The 18,970-nt window shown below is 42.7% G+C and overlaps 2 protein-coding genes across 4 annotated transcripts in view; one reads left to right on the top strand and one right to left on the bottom strand.

Annotated features, from left to right (window-relative positions):
- Nucleotides 1–9,854, top strand: snx1a (sorting nexin 1a). Its single transcript, XM_086149094.1, has 15 exons — nt 1–276; nt 1,755–2,673; nt 3,693–3,844; nt 4,745–4,820; nt 4,893–4,936; nt 5,181–5,322; nt 5,411–5,489; nt 5,562–5,637; nt 6,668–6,781; nt 6,883–6,976; nt 7,044–7,249; nt 7,346–7,489; nt 7,606–7,686; nt 7,774–7,845; nt 9,314–9,854. The coding sequence occupies exons 1-15, from the start codon at nt 148–150 to the stop codon at nt 9,362–9,364; spliced, it is 2,379 nt and encodes a 792-aa protein (XP_086005220.1). The 5' UTR covers nt 1–147; the 3' UTR covers nt 9,365–9,854.
- A 4,773-nt stretch (nt 9,855–14,627) lies between these two features.
- ireb2 (iron-responsive element binding protein 2) overlaps nt 14,628–18,970 on the bottom strand; it is a 23,911-nt gene continuing 19,568 nt past the window's right edge. The window contains exons 16-22 of one of the 3 annotated variants that reach the window (XM_086149087.1): nt 17,950–18,074; nt 17,747–17,851; nt 16,887–17,029; nt 16,659–16,806; nt 16,405–16,585; nt 15,257–15,442; nt 14,628–15,167 (exon numbers count right to left, since the gene is read on the bottom strand). In XM_086149087.1, coding sequence (XP_086005213.1) covers nt 14,866–15,167; nt 15,257–15,442; nt 16,405–16,585; nt 16,659–16,806; nt 16,887–17,029; nt 17,747–17,851; nt 17,950–18,074 — 1,190 coding nt within the window. In that variant the 3' untranslated portion in view covers nt 14,628–14,865. Of the gene's footprint in view, nt 15,168–15,256; nt 15,443–16,318; nt 16,586–16,658; nt 16,807–16,886; nt 17,030–17,746; nt 17,852–17,949; nt 18,075–18,970 lie in introns of those variants that run through there. The other 2 variants (XM_086149088.1, XM_086149089.1) reach the window with 2 other exon arrangements.

Here is an 18,970-nt window from a genome sequence, read left to right as displayed (position 1 = left end):
GTGAGCTAGCTTCGCACTACCAGGGGGAACCCGCTAGCATCAGCCTGTCTATCCGCCTACCTGTCTGCCTGCCCGCCCGCCCGTCTACGGCCGGCCGTGTCCTCCCCCCCTTACCCGTGTGTTCGCTTAAATAAAACAAGATTGAAGATGGCGTCCACCTCGGAGCGCAGTCCTCCGCCGTTCCCAGACTCGGAGGACCAAGACGTGCTGGACTCTGGTGATGTCGGAGGCCGGGGAAGCGACGAGGACGACGGGGAAGATCTGTTCATGAGCGTGGTACGGCCGAGGCGGCTAACTGACAGCTAGCTTAACGAGCTACTTTAGCATTAAAAAAAAAAAGTTTTCATACGCGTTGAATCACGTTTAGCTAGTTTCTTTTTATCCGTCGCTGTGTGTTATTCTTGACTTGGCGACCTGTCACGTCGAGTAGTGCTATGCAGGGATTAATTAATTCAACAACCCCAAAAAATGTGCTTGTTTTAAATGTTTTTTTGGTTGTTATTTCAAATATAAATCGCTGGCGTTCCACACCTGGCGGTGATCTTTGAAACGGTTGCGACAACGTTGATTTCTGCTTGCAACATTTCAATGTAGACACATATTTTGAATTTATTTATCACTTGTTTTGATTTATTTCACTATTATATGCATGTTGTTTTGGTCGTCAACTAAACATTCGTCATTGAAATCTTTCAGGTAACTCGCACGAATCTGACCTCGGTATGTGTTGACTGATCGGGATGGAGAACAGAGATTTTAGCCGAACAAACACAACAAAACAAGAGTTTTCCTGCTCGCAGTGATTCCAGTTTTATTTCATTATCGAATATTTAGATTAAAAATAAATAAATAATAAAATTAATAAAAAAAAGATTTGGTCCAGGCTTCACCCAGTCATGTGAGTGGGCTGCGGTCACGTGGTCCGAACCCGGATGTTTTCCCTCCAGTCAAAGTTCAGGGCAAAGACAGGAAAAGCGGCGTGATTGTGGAGCTGCATGGAAACGCATTACTCAGCACTAAAAACCCCAGGCTTGCACATATGTTTCCAATCGCAGCTTCAATTTCATCACATTTCAAATCCCTTCTATTTCCCCACTTCCTATAGCTGAATGTTTGCTCTTCAATTAAAATGCCTTTTTTTTTTCTAAATTCACTACATTGCAAAGCGTGTGAACCCCTCCTCCTCCTCCTCCACTAGTATTTGATTCAACTGGAGAAAGTTGAATAAAAAATGCTTAAAAAATGACTTTGGATACTTAAGGTTTGTTTTCGTGTGCCGTCGGGCTGGTGAATGAGCATAAAAAGTCTGTATTCTCTATTCTAAATCAGGGTTGGGCAATTATTTTGGCTCGCTGACGACATTTCTTATTTCATTTTATGCGCGGGCCAACTACGCATCATGTAAATCGAACAAAATGAAAATTTCATTTTAGATATTTACATTTTTTGATGTTTTATTTCAACTTTAAAATCACAAATGATCACATAAATGTACCGACATTACTTTATACGAAATCACCCGTACCAAATTATCAAAGGGGAAAAAATAAGGGCTTTCTAAATTCAGTATTGATTGAAAATACTTGAAAATTCAAAAGCAATTGTTTGGCGTGAGAAAAACGGGCCGTAAAACGCCTCGTCTGTTCTAAATGCAAAGTCACATCATCTTGAAATGAACTCATCAATGTTATTTTTTGTTTATTTCATGACCACGTCCCCCCAACAAACAAAAGTATTTATTTTATCCTCTTCAGAATGAACCTCCGATGACTGACATGGATATAACACTACCGTCTTCGGGTCAGTTCAACGACGATGTGCTGAGCCCTCCCGGCGATCTCCTGAGCGACCCTTTCATCGAAACCGCCGGCTCCCAAACGGAAACCGAACCGGCCGGTGAGATCGTCAGCGAGCCGTCGGATGATTTCGTCGACCTGACGAACAACCTGATGGCAGCAGATGACACATCAGCACCGGTAAACGCAGACGCGGCGGAAGGCGCCGCCGAAATCCCTCCCGACGAACCGTCGGACGATTTCGTCGACATACTGGGAAGTGAAACCGAAGCCCCGCAAGAGGAAGTAGCGGAAAGGGGTGACGCGGTTGAAGCGGAAACCGCTAAAAGCGAAGAGCTCGGTGGCATCATAGACCCGCTTGCTTATACAGAACAGGAAGCAAAACAAACGGTCACTCCTCCGATGATTGACATCCTTGGAGATTCAACAGAAAATCACTTAGAACAGCCACACGGAGGCTCCAAAATCGCTGACCCGTTGGTTGACCTCCTGGGCGAACCCGCGCCCGCCGAGGCCAAAGCGCCCGGCCCCGGCGCCGATCTGTTCGAAGACGAGGGCATTGACTTGTTTGCGGAACCTCGACTTTTAAAATCCTCAAAGCAGCCACAGAAAAGCCTCTTCGGCGACCCAGATGAGGATCTGTTCGGCGAGTCCGCCGCAAAGAAACCCCCCGGCAAAGAGCAGGACAAATCCGTCGCGGCTAAACCCGCCGCCGTCGCGGTGAGCAGCATCGGCGGGCCGCTGCAAGAAGAAAGTACCCATGAAGACATCTTCACCCAGGAAGCCGTCGCCACGGCGCCCGCCGTCAGCAAAACCCAAAGTCTCGTCACGAAGACTAACGGAGCCCATTCTGAAGAAGACACCGATATATTCGCAGGTGAGTCCCCTTTTCGAAATGATCTCGCCTCTGCGGGATTTAGCTCATCGCAAAACAGAATAACCCGAAGCAGCATTTCTTTTTTTTTTTTTTTTTCCTTTGGAAGGATATTTATAAAATGATCGATTTTCGAAAAATGGAAACCAGCAGAAAACTAGAAACTAGGGAATTTTTTTATTTTTCATTTTTTTATTTATTTATTTTTTTAAATTATTGAAGGGCTTAACGTGTTTTTCACAATTTTCAAAATTGAAAGAAAAAAATATAAATCAGAAGATCCTTACATGTGACCTTTAATTGTGCTTTGTAAGAAGTTGAACAGCCCGGATTACAATACGTTAAATCTAGTTAATTTCATTCATTCATCCGCTAAACAAGTGCATTAATGTAAGTTAAGACATTAATAAATATTTGCTTGAACATATGAAAAGGAAAGTGCTGTTTATGCTCAGGCTTATAAGGTTACCTAGGAAACAGGAAGAATTAAAAGTCCAGATGAAATAATGCTTTAGGTCATTTGCTCCCCGCCGGTTGATAAGCATTAGTTCCTAAATTCAGTCACTTTTTATTGAGTTTTGAATCATTTCAAAGAATTCGCTCAAGACTTTTTTTTGTGGAAAAAAAAAAAGCGGATTTTCGTGGAATCACGTATTTCGATACGAGGGAAACTCGCATCGACGTTAAACGCGCGTTTCAAATCCCCACAAAGACGTTTCTTCACAATCCTCTCCCTTGAGTTTTGGTATTTTTTGCTCCGTATTAGAAAGTGCACACTCGTAAACTGACAGGAAATGTGGGGGAAAAGACATTGTTCCTGAGTGGAAGTTTGTCTTCCAAAGCTCCCGCAGAGAAAAACTCAACACATTTGATAAGACATGTAGAACCGGCTGAAGAAATCTTTTTTTTTTATTTTTTGAGGAATTTTTTTTTTTTTTTTTTTTGTCTCAAAACACACACAGACCGGGTCAAAACCGAGGTTTGAAAATGCAAAACGTTTTTCGCGTCTTCTCGTTGGGCAGATGCCACGGTGGAGCTTTCCCTCGACAGCCCGCAGACCAGCAGAAGAAAGGATGTTAGTTCCAAACCGGCTGCATCTGCCGCGTCTCCAGCCGCCGCCGCCGCCGCCGCCGCCGCCAGCCTGGCCAAGCCTCAGGCTGCCGCCCTGGAAGAGGTACTTTAGTTTGGACCCGGTTTTACTGTCGTATTAATCGCGTCTCCATTCAGCAGAAACCGTTCGCTAACACATCTCGCCAGCAGTGCAGAGGAAACCAGGAAGTCGACGTTTTACGACGAGTCACGTCACGGCTATTTATCAAGAAAGCCGCGTTCCGTCATTTTAACGCACGGAGTTTGATGTGAAAACCGACTAGGTCAGCGCTTTACGAGGAAGAACGCTCCGCTTACAATCACGAGTTACATTACATTACATTTGGCAGACGCTTTTAACCAAAGTGACTTACAATAGAGGACACAAGGACTGCAAATACACTTGCAAATACAAAATGCACAGGAAATATACAGAACAGTAAGCTGGGGTTAGTGAGTTTTTTTTTTGTTTTTTTTTTACAAAGACAAGGTACACACACACACACACACTGCATAGCCTAACTTGGTGCCTAACCTGATCTAAAAGTCCTGAAAGTTATCTTTTTTTTTTCTTCTCTGCTGTGTTTTCGGCATCTTTTTTTTTTGCACGTCTTTACGGCTTTTCGACAGAAGTCACACTCTTCTGATAGCAGTCCTTTCGAAGAAAAGGAAAATTATATTGAATTGAATTGAACTCCTCCCCAGACCGTGCAGTGTGAGTGGAGGCGAGTGACGCGGATGCTCGTGCACGAGACCGGATGAAAAATCGCGTCACGTAGGAACAGAATTCCAAACTCGAGACAAACCCAAAGGAGAGCGGATATTAGGCGAATACCAATGATAACACTGCTCCCGTAACTATAGGGAGGCTGAATATGCTTTTTTTAAAGGAAAAAAAAATAGCGTTGAGTTGTTTCAGATGTTTAAATTCTACTGGAGAAATTATTTTTTTTGTCATATTTTTGCTTCCTGCGGTGCATCTCAGTTGGACGAAGAGGAAGAAGAAGAACTGGAAGACACGTTCGACATCGTCGTCTCCGTTACCGACCCGGAAAAAATAGGTGAGGATCGTTTGGGGTTCCGACGGGGATTCATCATCTCCTGATTCTGACTCCTCTTTTCCCGTTTCCAAGGAGACGGGATGAACGCCTACATGGCCTACAGAGTCTCCACTCAGGTGAAAAGTCTCACCGTTTCCATTCACGCATCGGATATAATCTTTTTTTTTCTGCACAGAAAGTCGTAATTCTTGCATCTTCACTCAGTTCCTAATAAACGACCAGCAGTTATTTAGGCATCACATTAAACTCAATTAGAAGTGACTGATTTTTAAACAGCGCTGGAAAGTCGCATTTTTAGTCTCCGTTCGGACATTTTGTCTTGGATTTTCTTCCAACCTGCGTTTTTTTTTTTTCCCCCAGACGTCGCTGTCCATGTTCCGCAACAAAAGCTTCTCGGTGAGGCGGCGTTTCAGCGACTTCCTCGGCCTTTACGAGAAGCTGGCGGAGAAACACGGGCCGAACGGATTCATCGTGCCGCCGCCGCCGGAGAAGAACCTCCTGGGTAGATCTCGCTTTTTTTTTTTTTTTTTTTTTTTTAACTTCTTTCCGTAAATCTCGGAGCCGTTGAGAGAGTCCCGTCTCCGTCGCAGGTATGACCAAGATGAAGGTGGGGAAGGAGGATTCCTCCTCCGCTGATTTTCTGGAGAGAAGACGAGGCGCTTTGGAGAGGTACCGCCTCCGCTTTTTCGTCAAGTTCACGTCCGGCCGGGTTTTTGATACGACTTTTCCCCGTTTCGACAGATACCTTCAGAGGGTTGTGTGCCACCCCTCTCTTCTCCAGGATCCAGATGTCCGGGAGTTTCTGGAGAGAGAGGAGGTAACCGCTGTGTATCAGCAGAAACACACACTTTCCCCCCCCCCAAAAAAAAACAAAAACAAGACGCTGGTTGCACGACTAGCAGCTGCTACATGTTCAGATGTTGCATTAAAACGCCATTAAAACGAACCCATTCGTTTGGATGAGCGAGATAAACTGTTTATCCACTGTTTGGTACGTCATCCCTTACGTTTTGAAATCCTGCCCGACAGCCGTGTCAGAAATATTCAAATGGAGTATCTTATAATATCTCCCTTTTTTTTTGCGCTATAATAGACGGATGGTTGTCTAAAAGGATTGTTATTTGACCAACAACACGGAAGTTCTGTGTAAAATCGACCCGATCATCTATCCGACACTGTTTAAATAAATATAGGACTACAAAAATGGCTACCATCTTGCAGCCATTTCATTGAGCCAGCGTCAGCGGTTGTAGTTTTATTACGTCACAGTCATTCGGCAGACGCTTTTATCCAGAGTGACTTACAAAAAGTGCAATTACCGCGTGCTCGGTTTTTTGTTTTTAGTTTTTCGGACACGCCACCCCAGTCCGAGAAGCCGCAGCCACGCTATTTATACTTTAGTCAAGATTATTTACCTAACAGGCCAAACAAAGGGTGGGTTTACAAAGTCCGCGGACTATTGTTGCGACTCGGACATTGCTTCTAAAAAGCCACGTGCGCAGGTTTCAACGAAGCCGTTCTAGTTCAACAAACAAAAGCAGACACGGGAAGAACCGGTTTCATGTTCCGTAAATGTGAATTCATCGTTTTCACCCGGACGGATCTTCGATTTTAAGATCCTCGAAATCGGTCGCTAAATCAACGCTTCGCCTTCGGGGAAATCAGAGTAAAGTAAAAGCGTTCGGTTCGGAGAAATGCTAAAACGCATGAAATTTAACACCACTGGCACTTTAGACTCTCGGAAAGACTTTTAAAACCGTTTTACGGCAATAATGTTTATAGACCTGCAGAAGTTGCGCAACGCGCCCGCAGGTATGGTTCTACTGAACCCTGTCGTGCGTCCGCAGCTGCCCAGAGCGGTGAGCACTCAGGCCCTGAGCGGCGCCGGCTTCCTGAAAATGATCAACAAAGCGACGGACGCCGTCAGCAAAATGACCATAAAGATGAACGAGTCGGACGTGGTGAGTTTATCGAATTAAGAAGCGTCCGCGTTTCTTCTTTTTTTTTTTTTTTTTTTTTTTTTTCCCCTCGCCGCGCTAACTGCTTTTCCCTCCCGCCGCAGTGGTTCGAGGAGAAGCTCCAGGAGGTGGAGGCTGCGGATCAGCACTTCAGGAAGCTCCACCTTCTGGTGGAGTCCCTGGTGCTCCACAGAAAAGGTAGGTCAGAGGAAACCCGTCCGAATAACGGCTTTTCCGAGACAAAGAGTCGTCTCCCTTCCCCCAGAACTCTCGCTGAACACGGCCAGCTTCGCCAAGAGCGCGGCGATGCTCGGCAGCGCCGAGGACAACACGGCGCTTTCCCGCGCGCTCTCCCAGCTGGCCGAGGTGGAGGACAAGATGGAGCAGCTGCACCAGGACCAGGCGTCCAACGACACCTTCCGCTTCGCAGAACAAATCGCCGACTTCATCCGCCTGCTCGGTGCCGTGAGGGTACGGACGTTTTTTTTTTTTTTTTTTTCCGATCTCCCGTCAGCGCGACGGTTGCCGGGAAAGTTCGAGGTTTCAGCGTGCGTTTGCCGCCCGAAGGGTTCGTTCGATCACCGGATGAAGGCGTGGCAGCGCTGGCAGGACGCTCAGGCGATGCTGCAGAAGAAGAGGGAGGCCGAGGCCAAACTCCTGTGGGCCAACAAGCCGGACAAACTGCAGCTGGCAAAGGAGGAGATCACCGAGGTGACGTCCGGGAAAAAACAACCGCGCTTTTCCGGGATGATTATTTTATCGTACGCCTGTCTGGAAAAAAACGGGAAATCCTTGCACGCTTTCGTATTTCACTGCTGTTTTCCCAGTGGGAGGCCAAGGTGACGCAGTACGAGAGAGACTTCGAACGCGTTTCGGCCACCGTGCGCAAGGAAGTCACCCGCTTCGAGGTACGATCGTCGCACGAGGCTGAAAAAAAAAAAAAACCAGCGTTCAGCCGCTTATTTCAACGCCGTCGCTTTTCCCTTTCTTCACAGCAACTTAGAGCGAAGAATTTCAAAAGACAGATCATCCAGTACTTGGAGGCGCTGCTTCAGTCCCAGCAGCAGGTGAGCGTGGACTCGGCCCGTTATTTGGACGACGCCAAAAAAGTCCCGCCGGTCCGATAGCCGTCTTAGAATATCAGGGTTCCACCCCGTTGAGCAATTTACAGAGCGTTTAAAATTTGATTCATAAATCCGCACACACACACACACTCAAGCTCTAACCATTCCCCACCGACTGTGTGAAGTTTCAATAGATTTTAACTTTAACCGTGCGCAAAATTGAATTGGAATCGGCCAGCTGCTCCGAGGTACCCGGTGAGTTGTTTGTTGAGTCACTAAGTGAGTTGTTCGTTTGAGTTGAAACTGAAGTCAGTGACTTCTTCTATTTCCAGAAATGCAGTGAGAGTAGAAGTTGTCATCTTATTTGCATTTACCGTATTTTCACGACCATAAGATGCACCGTACTAAAAGGCGCAGGCTCAGTTATGGGTGCCATTATTGTATTTAACTCACACATAAGGCGCACCTGATTATAAGGCGCACCTGATTATAAGGCGCGCCCCCTTTAACGTTCTCATGGTGTCCTCTACTACGTCCGCCTTTCAACAACAACACACACACAAGCATACAAGTGTGCGTATTTAAAAATAGAGCGGGAGCTAAACTGAGTTTGCTTTCACATTTTTTTACCGGTAATCGTCATCAATCGAACCCATGGAAGTCCTCATCCTCCGTTTCTGATTTGAACAGCTTCGCTAAATCTCCATCAAACATGCCGGGTTCACTTTCTTCACCGTCAGTCACTTTCCGTGCCGCGCGGCTCCTCGGAAATGATGCCGGCTTTTGCGAACGCTTGAACAACAGTGCTAGCAGACACGTTAGCCCGAGCGTCTACAATCCATTCGCAAATTGTGGCATAACTCGCTGCCTTCCACTCTGAGTGAAACTCTGGAAACCAAGAAGACTTTTCGTACCCTGTTGTGCATCTCGCTACCGTGCTGGTCCACTTCTTCTCCACAGTGACTCACTGGGATGTCGAAAGTGAGCGGCACCTCGTCCAAGTTAGCATGTGGCTGGATGTGTTTGTTGGCGATTTTTCAGGGTTGATAAACAACGGTGTTCTGCATAACACACACACCTGTTTTTTTATATACAATCAACACCCACACTTCCCCCTTTAACGTTCTCATGGTGTCTCTACTACGTCCGCCTTACAACAACAACACACACAGGGCGCACTGCACTATAAGGCGCACTGCACTATAAGGCGCACTGCACTATAAGGCGCACTGCATTATAAGGCGCACTGCACTATAGGGCGCACCGCACATTTTGAAGAAAATCTAAGACTTTAATGTGCGCCTTATAGTCGTGAAAATACGGTAGTTAGTTAGCAGCAGCAGCAGTGGGGACAAGTTGGTGAACGAGTCGAGGAATCACGAGTCGGGGAAAAACTGTTGGATTCGTTCACTGCTCGCACATATTGTTTGCACATTCACATACTCATGTATTCATCTCTTCTCCTCTGCAGCTGATAAAGTACTGGGAGGGTTTCCTTCCAGAGGCGAAAGCCATCGCCTGAATCCTCGAGCACCAGCCGTTCGGACGACAAACAGGATGCCTTTTTTCTTATACACTTTACCTCTTGCCTTTTAAAACCAAGGAAGAAAAAAAAACAAAACAAAACAAAAAAAAAAAAAAACAGCAAATTGTAAAGGGAGATACAATCAGCCAGTTTTTTTAAGAATCACCTTTAACACACAGCTCTGTACTCTATTGTATTGATAATTGTATATTTTCATTTAACCTCCCACAAATATTTTCTTATTAGATAAAGAGCGATGGCATATAAAGAGACGGGGACGGGCGTTTATTTCCGTGAGAGGAGGTGAAGGGGGAGCGCGGCGGTGCGAGGGATGTTGTTTACAGCGGCGGCTCCCGGCGGCGAAGGAAGCGGCCAACTTCTGATTTAAAGGGATTTAAAAAAAAAAAAAAAAAAAAAAAAAAAAAGATAGATAAATAAATAAATAAATAAATAAAAATTCAAGCCTCTCCACCAGGTGGAGTAAATACTTCAGTTATCCGCTTTTCTTTGTCTTTCTCCTGCAAGATGCCGAGGAAAAAAGGGCATCAGATCGTAGCTCCGGCCTTTCCACTTGGAGAAACGCCCTGACAGTTTTCTTCTAATTTTACGCGGCCGTTTTTTTTTTTTCTCATTTATTTTTTTTATTTTTTGAATATATGGATGCACACGTCAGTCGGAGATTTAATTTTTTTTTTTTTTTTTTTTGAACATATGGATGCATGCAATCGTCGCAGATTCAATTTTTTTTTTGTGTGTGTGTGTTTTTTTTTTTGAACATATGGATGCATGCGATCGTCGGAGATTCAATTTTTTTTTTTTTTTTTTTTTTTTTGAACATGGATGCATGCGTCCATTGCAGATTAAAATTTTTTTTTTTGAACATCAAATGGATGCACACATCAGTCGCAGATTTAATTTCTTTTTTTTTAGTGTTTTTTTTTTTTTTTTTTTTAACGTATGGATGCCCGCATCCGTTGCAGATACATTTTTTTTCTTTTTTTGTGTTTTTTTTTTTGGGGAATATTTGGATGCACGCATCCGTCGCAGATTTAATTTTTTTTTGTGTGTGTGTTTTTTTTTTTTTACATATGGATGCACGCGTCTGTGCAGATTAAAATTTTTTTTGCGCTTTTTATTAATTTTTTTTGAAAATATAGACGCACGCGTCCGTTGCAGATTAAATTGATTAAATTGTTTTTTTTGTGTGTTTTTTTTTTTTTTTTTTAACATATGGATGCACACTTCCGTAGCAGATAAAATTTTTTTTTTTTTTTTTTTCATTTCCAAAACTTTTGTTTTTCTCTTTTTCGGAGCCGCGCTAATTGAATTCCTCCGAATTCTCAGCAGCAGCTGCTTTTGGCTGGCTTGAGAAGAACCCCCCCCGTGATAGCGAGCGGATTTAACGGCGAACGTTTTCACGGTTTGTCACCCCAAACGTAGAGATTTACAACTAAAAACCTAGATGTCTGTTTTCTATCAAAAGGTCAGTTTGCGTCGTCTCAATCTGATCTCCCAAATCCCGGCTTTTAGTAACACGAGTTAAAGAAAGCTGGGTTTTCGCTCCGTTTGAGGTCTTAACGTTTCACGCCAGAGGAGGAGAGTTTAAAAATAAAAGTCCGGAGCGAGCGCTCTCGACATGCCGAACCTCCTCCGGGCCTCTCGGGGCCTCTCGGGCCTCTCACTTCCGCTTCCCGCGAATGAAACACTAGTTAGAGGTGAGACCGGGAGGCGTCTCCCAGCACTGAATGACACCTGACGCTCGGAGCCACTTCCTGCCGCGCAACACGACGTCATCGACGTGCACTTTTTAACCCTTTTTACAACAAATCAATAAAAGTTGCACTGTTTACACCCTGATTTTCGCTCAGTGTTTTTGCAAGTGTTTCTTTCATTGCATTCGGGGGGAAAAAAAGAAGAGCGTTTGAAACAGGAATGATGTCACTCGGCAGACATGAAGGTGGACGTCCCGTATAATTTAGTTTTTAGTTTTAGGTTGTTTTTTTTTTTCCATCAAATCTTAGGGAAGAAGTCTGAAATGTCCTGCATCCGTAGGAAGAATCCAAGAGCTAGTTTGGATTTTGATTGACTCCCAGCATAGTAAGGGGTGTGTGTGTGTGTGTGTGTGTGTGTGTGTGTGTGTGTGTGTGTGTGTGTGTGTGTGTGTGTGTGTGTGTGTGTGTGTGTGTGTGTGTGTTGGATTAACAGCTGCTAAGTCATACCCAGTGGAGGCATCTAAAGGATCAGAAAAAAAAAATGGTTTGTGTGTGTACATGTATACATGTATGTATATATGTGTGTATACAGGAATGTGTGTATATATATATATACACATATGTATACACACATGCATTTGTTTAAATGTGTGTGTGTATGTATATGTGTATGTGTGTGTATATATATGTATATATATATACATATGTGTGTGTGTATGTATATATAAATGATACTTAAGATATAAGGTGACCACACAGATCATGTGACATTTTGTCGGCTAATGTACACATAATAGATCAATAATATATATATGTATATATATATATATATATATATATATATATATAAGAATGACCTAAAAATGTGTAAATAATTAAAACATTTAAGTTTTGAAAAATTAAACTGCAAAATAGATGGCATTTAAAAAAGTACTTTTCATTTGTGCAAGAGTAATATATATATATATATAATATATATATATATACACATACGTATATATATATACATATATATATATATATATATTATTAGAATAATGAAAAAAAAAATTTGGAAAGCCTTAAAAAGAAGTGATTAAAATCAAGAATATACAAAAAAATCAATTCAAAATTCTAAATATGAAATTCAATTCCTGATACTTTTTAAATAGCAGAAAAAAATGATTAAAAATACGTTCAGTAAAGGTGTTTTCTGAAACAGTTGTATTAAATGTACATCTCTATTAATCACATTTTACCTTAATTAATTTTTAATTTCATTTTAAATGTATATTTATATGCTATTATACCGGAGTTCTTACTATAGTATGTAGATACAGTATTTATGATAAATAAAATGCAAATCATTGCATTCTGTTTTTATTCATATCTTCGACAACAGTCCAACGTCAGCTGAATGAATGTGTGTGTGTGTGTGTGTGTGTGTGTGTGTGTGTGAATGCATGTATGCTTGAATGTATGTATGAACTAGTGACAGGTGGTGAGGTTCATGGCTGGTGAGGCACTGATGTCATCAGATTTTTGTTTTTTTTTAGCAATTTTGAACAAAAAAAACTACAAATGGCGAAGCTAAGTGGAAAATAACTTCATAGTATAAACCACTGAATAAATAAAACCATTTTATTTATTTATTCATTTTGCATTTTTCCATGATGACAGGTAAGGCCTCTACTGACTGCACGTTACTGGTATCAACATATGTATCCATATGTCAATTAAAATGTGTATGTATGACTAGATATCTATTGCTACGTGTGTAGTATGTATATGTGAATATGTGTATATCTGTTTATATATGTTTGTGCGCATGTGTATAAATGTTTGTGTGTATGTGTGGATGTATGTATATATATATGTATGTATGTACATATATGTGTATGTATATATGTATATGTGTTTATGTATATATATGTATATGCATATTTTTGTATATATATGTTTGTATGTATGTATTATGTATATATAGGTATGTATGTCTATATATATGTATGTGTATATGTTGTATGTATGTATATATGTACATATACATCTATATATGTATGTATGTATATATACATGTTTGTATATCTATATGTATGTATATATATATATGCATATATGTTTATGTATGTATGTATGTTTGTATAAATATCTTTGTATATATATGTGTGTATATATGTATGTATGTATATATATATATGAATGTATGTATTTATGTAAGTATCTATATATATATATATATGTATGTATGTACATATGTGTGTATGTATGTATATATTTATGTATGCTTAGTTTTTGTATATATATGTATGTATTACGTATATATATGTGTTTGTATGTAAGTCCATATATATGTTTATATGTATATACATATGTATGTATATATGTATAAATTTATAGAGGTAAGTGTATATATGTTTGTATTCATGTATGTTTGTATGTATATATGTATGTTTATATATATATGAATGTATATATGTATGTGTATAGATATACATACATATATGTATATACGTATGTATATATGTGTGAAAGGCTATACATACATGTATGCATATATATTTACATATATCTATATGTGTATATATGTGTATGTGTGTGTATGAGTTTATATACATACCCATTTATCTATGCATTAAATACACATGGACATTCACATATACTTTATGCCTACAGACACACACGTACGTGTGACTATATATATGTACACAGGTACCTTTGTAGTTATGTGGCTGAATAAAGGTGTATCACAGTGTAAGTAGTTATATTCTCACCATGTGATCGTACATATGTATGTTTAAACATATATGTGTGTATATGTGTGAATGTTTGTATGCATGTATATATGTTTGTATGTATGTATGTACATCCATATGAATGAAAACTACACATGTATGAATTGTGTGTGTATATTTCAAACGTATGTATGTACTTTATAAGTGAATGTATCCAGGTACATATGTTGGTCTCTCAGCACACTGAGGTTTCCATCTTATAATTTGTATTAACGTGCGCAGGTAAGAGCAGATACTCTGGATAAAACCTGGTTAAAAAATAGGCAACTTTGCTGTACTTTTGCAGGATTCCAGGCGTTAAAAACAAACATGACTGTTAAAAGTGTGTCGTCTTCTGGTGGATTCCCCATATTTCACTTCTTTTGATATATTCATCGTTTCAGTTACACAAAAGTAAAAAAAAAATGTCATCAATATGTAAATAAATGCTATCAGGTGGTGCAGCCTTTGCTGCTGCCTCTCAAGACAAAGGTTCCTGGTTCGATTACATCTTAATATTATGGACTCATTTTCTTAATATATAACTAAATTAAGTTCCAAGTTGTCCTTGTACAATCGAAAACAATATTACAAAGACAAGGAAACAACCGGAGAGGCAGCGCTTCGTTCGTCTTGTATGATTCTACAATACTGATTCAACAATATTGTTTAATCATACATAAATAAATACCGGGACCTTCCATCTTGAAAGGCAGCGGCGACAAAGACGGCGCCGGCGGCGTAACCCCGGCGACTCCGCTCCGTTCGATCCCCAGCGACAGAAAGCCGAACTACTTTGTTCCGATTAAAATGTTTAATTCGACAAATATTAACAGGACCTGGGTTTACATACAAGTGTTTGACCTGGACGTTGCGTCCGGGGGGGAGGAGGCGGGGAAGGGCGGGGGGGGCGTCGACGCTAAACTCCGCCGCGTCACGTAGTAGCCTTTTACGGAAGAAGGGCTACGATCTCTGCTTTCTACGAAAAAAAAAAAACATACACACATCCACGCCACGACACCTTAGCACCATCTTAGCATTTTGAGGCGGGACGTCGGAAGAGAATCCGAGGGATCCGTTTCCTTTTCGGCCGTCCGGCGTGCGGAGCGACGCCCCGGGGGAGGTTTCTGGAAGCGGCTCGCGCCTTTTGGCTTTCTGACGGAGTCGGCCGAGGGAGGCTGGGGGGGGGAAACAAAAGTGTGGAGCTCCCGCGGGCGGACGGTTTCAGAGCAGCGTTCGGGCGACGTATCGAAAAAGGCCTCCGTGTTGGAAGAGGACGGCCTCCGTGTTGCTGTCCAGCAGGGCCACCACGGGGAAGGACTTTCCTTGGCTGGTCTGGGAGCGGAGGAGAATAAACCGGCGGGTTATCCTCCGACAAAAACGGGAGATAAATAAAACAAAGCGCGAGATGTTTGGATCCGCACCTCCACGGTGAGCTGCCGCCGCGGAGCCAGGCTCTCCGGGAGGCGGATGGAGAACTTCTCCTTGCCGCTGAGCTCCAGAGAGTCGGCGTTCTGGCCCGGGAGGAACTGCAGCGGCGCGATGCCCATCGCCAGGAGCTGGTGGCGGTGAAGCTTCTCGAAGCTCTCGGCGATGACGGCGCGGACGCCCTGCGGAGAAAGACGGACGCTTTCTTTAGTCGCGTTCAGATCGGGATCTTCTGGAAACTCCCACTAGGGAAACACTTCTGTTTAATCAATAAATCAATACGACTTTTGATTTTCACTCGTCAGCTGAAGTCTTGATAGGTTATGTATTTTTTTCATTCATTCATCTATAATGCTCGGGGACGCAGGAGCCAATCCCAGCGAAGACTGGTCGGGAGGCGGGGCTAAACCTGGACCAGTCACCTGTCAATCACAGGGTCACAGATGAAGACATCCAACCATTCGCCCTCTCATTCATGTCATATAGAGAGACAACCATTCACTCATTTATTGGCATAGAAATACAATTCACCCTCTCATTCATAGGTCGTAGACATGCAACAATTCACTCATTCATTCACACCAAACATACAATCGTTCACATGCTCATTTACTCATTCATTCACACAGACATACAAGTCACCCTCTGATCAATAAGTCATAGCCACACAAGTCACCCTCTGATCCATAAATCAGACATACAAGTCACCGTCTCGTCCATAAGTCATAGACTTACAGGTCACCCTCCGATTCATAAGTCATAGACATACAAGTCACCCTCTGGTCAATAAGTCATAGACATACAAGTCACCTTCTGATCCATAAGTCAGACATACAAGTCACCGTCTCGTCCATAAGTCATAGACTTACAGGTCACCCTCCGATTCATAAGTCATAGACATACAAGTCACCCTCTGATCAATAAGCCATAGACATACAAGTCACCCTCTGGTCAATAAGTCATAGACATACAAGTCACCTTCTGATCCATAAGTCAGACATACAAGTCACACTCTCCTCCATAAGTCATGGACATACATTCACGTCATATTAACATACCATTCACAAGTCAGACATGCAACCATTCGCCATCTCATTTGCGGGTCATCATCCGAGGTGTTGACCCCGGAAATTTGCGGTCCAACCTTCTCCCCGATGTGCTGAGTAACGCTCGGAGACGGCGTGAGATGTGTGTGAGTTCACCATCAGGTACGGTCCTTTGGCCACCCAGTCCCTGGAGCTCCCCGAGCCGTAGTCTTTTCCCGCCAGGATGATCAGGGGTACGCCCTCCCTCTGGTAGCGCTCCGCCGCCTCGAAGACGTCCAGCTGGTGGACGGACAGGGGCAGGACAGCGTTATTAGCCGCGAGCTCGCCGCCCGGATCCGCGGCGCGTCCTCACCTTCTGCCCGGAGGGGATGTGGACGGTCTTGGGACCCGGCTTGCCGATGAAGCGGTTCTGTAGCTTGATGCTGGCGAAGGTGCCTCGGGTCATCACGGCGTCGTTGCCCCGCCGGGCGCCGTACGAGTTGAACTCCCGCGGCGTCAGGCTGCGAGGAGGAGGAGGAGGAGGAGGACGGGTTACGGCGTGAACTTTCCAGCGCCTCGGACCCCCGAAAATAAAAGTCACCGTTTGCTCAGCAGGTACTTGGCCGCGGCGCTGACCCTGGCGATGCTGCCCGCCGGAGAGATGTGGTCCGTGGTGACTTTGTCACCCAGGAACAGCAAGACGTGGGCGTTCTCTATGACCTGAGGCGGGGGGACCTCCTTGGTCTGGGGAGGAGAACAAGAAGATGTAGTAGAAGAAGAAGACAACGTAGAAGAAGACAAAGATGTAGAAGATGGAGACAATTCAGAAGACAAAGTAGAAGAAGAACACAACGTAGGAGAAGAAGACAGAAGAGAACGTAGAAGAAGACGGAATAAAAGAAGACGACGTAGGAAGACGTAAAAGTTGTAGAAGAAGATGATTTAATAGAAGACAACGTAGAAGACAAAGACATAGAAAACAACATAGAAGAAGGCGTAGAAGAAGAAAACAAAGACAAAGTAGAAAAAGAAGACGAAGACAATGTAGAAGAAGACAGAGGACGACATAGAAGACGAAGATGGAGAAGACGAAGACAACGTAGAAGAAGATATAGGGGACGATGTAGAAGTCAACAAAGAAGACAGCATAGAAGATGAAGACAATGTAGAAGAAGATGCAGTAGAAGAAGACATAGAAGATAAAGATGAAGAAGACGAAGGGAACGTGGAAGAGGTAGAAGATGTAGTAGAAGACGAGATAGAAGTCGTGTAAGAAGATGACGTAGAGAAGACAAAGATGTAGAAGACGAAGACGACGTAGAAGGAGAAGATGACATAGAAGTCGTAGAAGAAGATAGCATAGAAGAGGACAAAGATGTAGAAGACGAAGACAATGCAGAAGAAGAAGAAGCAGAGAAGGTCAGCTGGTCCTCAGCAGGACAGGCGAGCAGGAAGACGCACCAGTTTGGAGAAGAAGGAGGGCGAACGGATGTACGTGGACTTGGGATCCCAAGGGAAGACCACGGAATCGGGACTCTCCATGTTGTTCCAGAAGGAGTTCCCTTTCTGCGAGAAGGACACAACAGAAGACGCCTTCTTAGTTCATCTAACCTGGAGGAGAAGCTCGGCGGAGCGACGACAAGCATCTCTACGCGAGTCGGGACCTCCATTCTCAGGCGCAGATCCTTGAAGATGGAGGAGATGACCGCGTCCTCCTCCGTCTGCCGGACCTCCTCCCTGGACGGCCAGATGTCCCGCAGGTACAGCTGCTTCCCTTCCGACGTCACGCCTGCACACAAAGCACCGGATCAGAACCCACGTCCAAAACAACATCCGCCCTCTCAGTCACACGTCGCACAATCACGCGTGACAAAAGACACACAAATTTCACGAATGTTTTACAAACGTTCAGCCTCTCACTCGTGCCTCAAAGATGGAGACGAACATTCGCACGTCGTGCGAGCGTTCAGTCGTTCTCACATCAGAAAGGCGTGCAAAAATTCACCGTTTTATCCGGTCCTTAAATATAAGTTATATAAGCATTCACTAACTCATTCCCCCTCTCATTAATGTTATATAAACATTCACTGGCATGGGCCACGCCTTTCATTCATTCACGTGTTATAGAGACAACTATTTATTAATTCATATGTTATATAAACAACTATTCATTCATGTTATACAAACAACTATTCATTCATGTTATAAAGACAACTATTCATTCATGTTATATAAACAACTATTCATTCATGTTATACAAACAACTATTCATTCATGTTATATAAACAACTATTCAGTCATGTTATATAAACAACTATTCATTCATGTTATAAAGACAATTATTCATTCATGTTATATAAACAACTATTCATTCATGTTATAAAGACAACTATTCATTCATGTTATATAAACAACTATTCATTCATGTTATATAAACAACTATTCATTCATGTTATATAAACAACTATTCAGTCATGTTATAAAGACAACTATTCATTCATGTTATATAAACAACTATTCATTCATGTTATATAAACAACTATTCATTCATGTGTTATATAAACAACTATTCATTCATGTTATATAAACAATTATTCATTTATGTTATATAAACAACTATTCATTCATTCATGTGTTATAAAGACAACTATTCATTCATGTTATATAAACGACTATTCATTCATG

Source organism: Fistularia commersonii, chromosome 7 (genome assembly GCF_037954325.1).
Source record: "Fistularia commersonii isolate RoL2024-O1a breed Wild chromosome 7, RoL_Fcom_v1.0, whole genome shotgun sequence".
Classification (NCBI taxonomy): domain Eukaryota; kingdom Metazoa; phylum Chordata; class Actinopteri; order Syngnathiformes; family Fistulariidae; genus Fistularia; species Fistularia commersonii.
This window is presented reverse-complemented; position numbering and strand designations above follow the sequence as displayed.